At 64.9% G+C, this 393-nt stretch overlaps 1 protein-coding gene across 1 annotated transcript in view; it reads left to right on the plus strand.

The window, feature by feature from the left end:
- Positions 1-393, plus strand: part of SBF1 (SET binding factor 1) — a gene marked incomplete at both ends in the record, with an annotated part of 107510 nt that extends 107117 nt beyond the window's left edge. The window contains 1 exon segment of the mRNA XM_010002616.1: positions 250-393. Within this exon segment, the coding sequence (XP_010000918.1) occupies positions 250-393 (144 nt within the window).

Raw genomic sequence — 393 nt, forward strand, 5'->3', positions numbered from 1 at the left:
AATTTCTCCCTCCCATCTCAGCTCCAGCTCCCTCTGCCAGCTGGAAACCCTTCCCCCTGCTCCCATCCCTCCCTGCCCTTGTCCCAAGCCCCTCCCCAGCTTTCCAGCAGCCCCTTCCTTCCTGCTTGGGAATCCTCACCCTCAGGGAAACGCTCCCGGGTCCCATCTGGACTGGCTGCAGTGTGCCCGGGGACCTGTCCTGCCTGGACCCCTCTGCCCTTCCTGAGTGTCTCTCTGCTGGTCCCACAGGTGCTCCGGCCCTACAGCAACATCTCCAACCTGAAGGTCTGGGAATACTACACGGAGGAGACGCTCTCGGAGGGCCCGTCCTACGACTGGGAGCTGGCGCAGGGGCCGCCCGAGGCGGTGGAGGAGGAGGAGCTCCAGGACACC

The sequence above is a fragment of the Chaetura pelagica genome, unplaced genomic scaffold, assembly GCF_000747805.2.
Source record: "Chaetura pelagica isolate M959 unplaced genomic scaffold, ChaPel_1.0 scaffold951, whole genome shotgun sequence".
Classification (NCBI taxonomy): Eukaryota; Metazoa; Chordata; class Aves; order Apodiformes; family Apodidae; genus Chaetura; species Chaetura pelagica.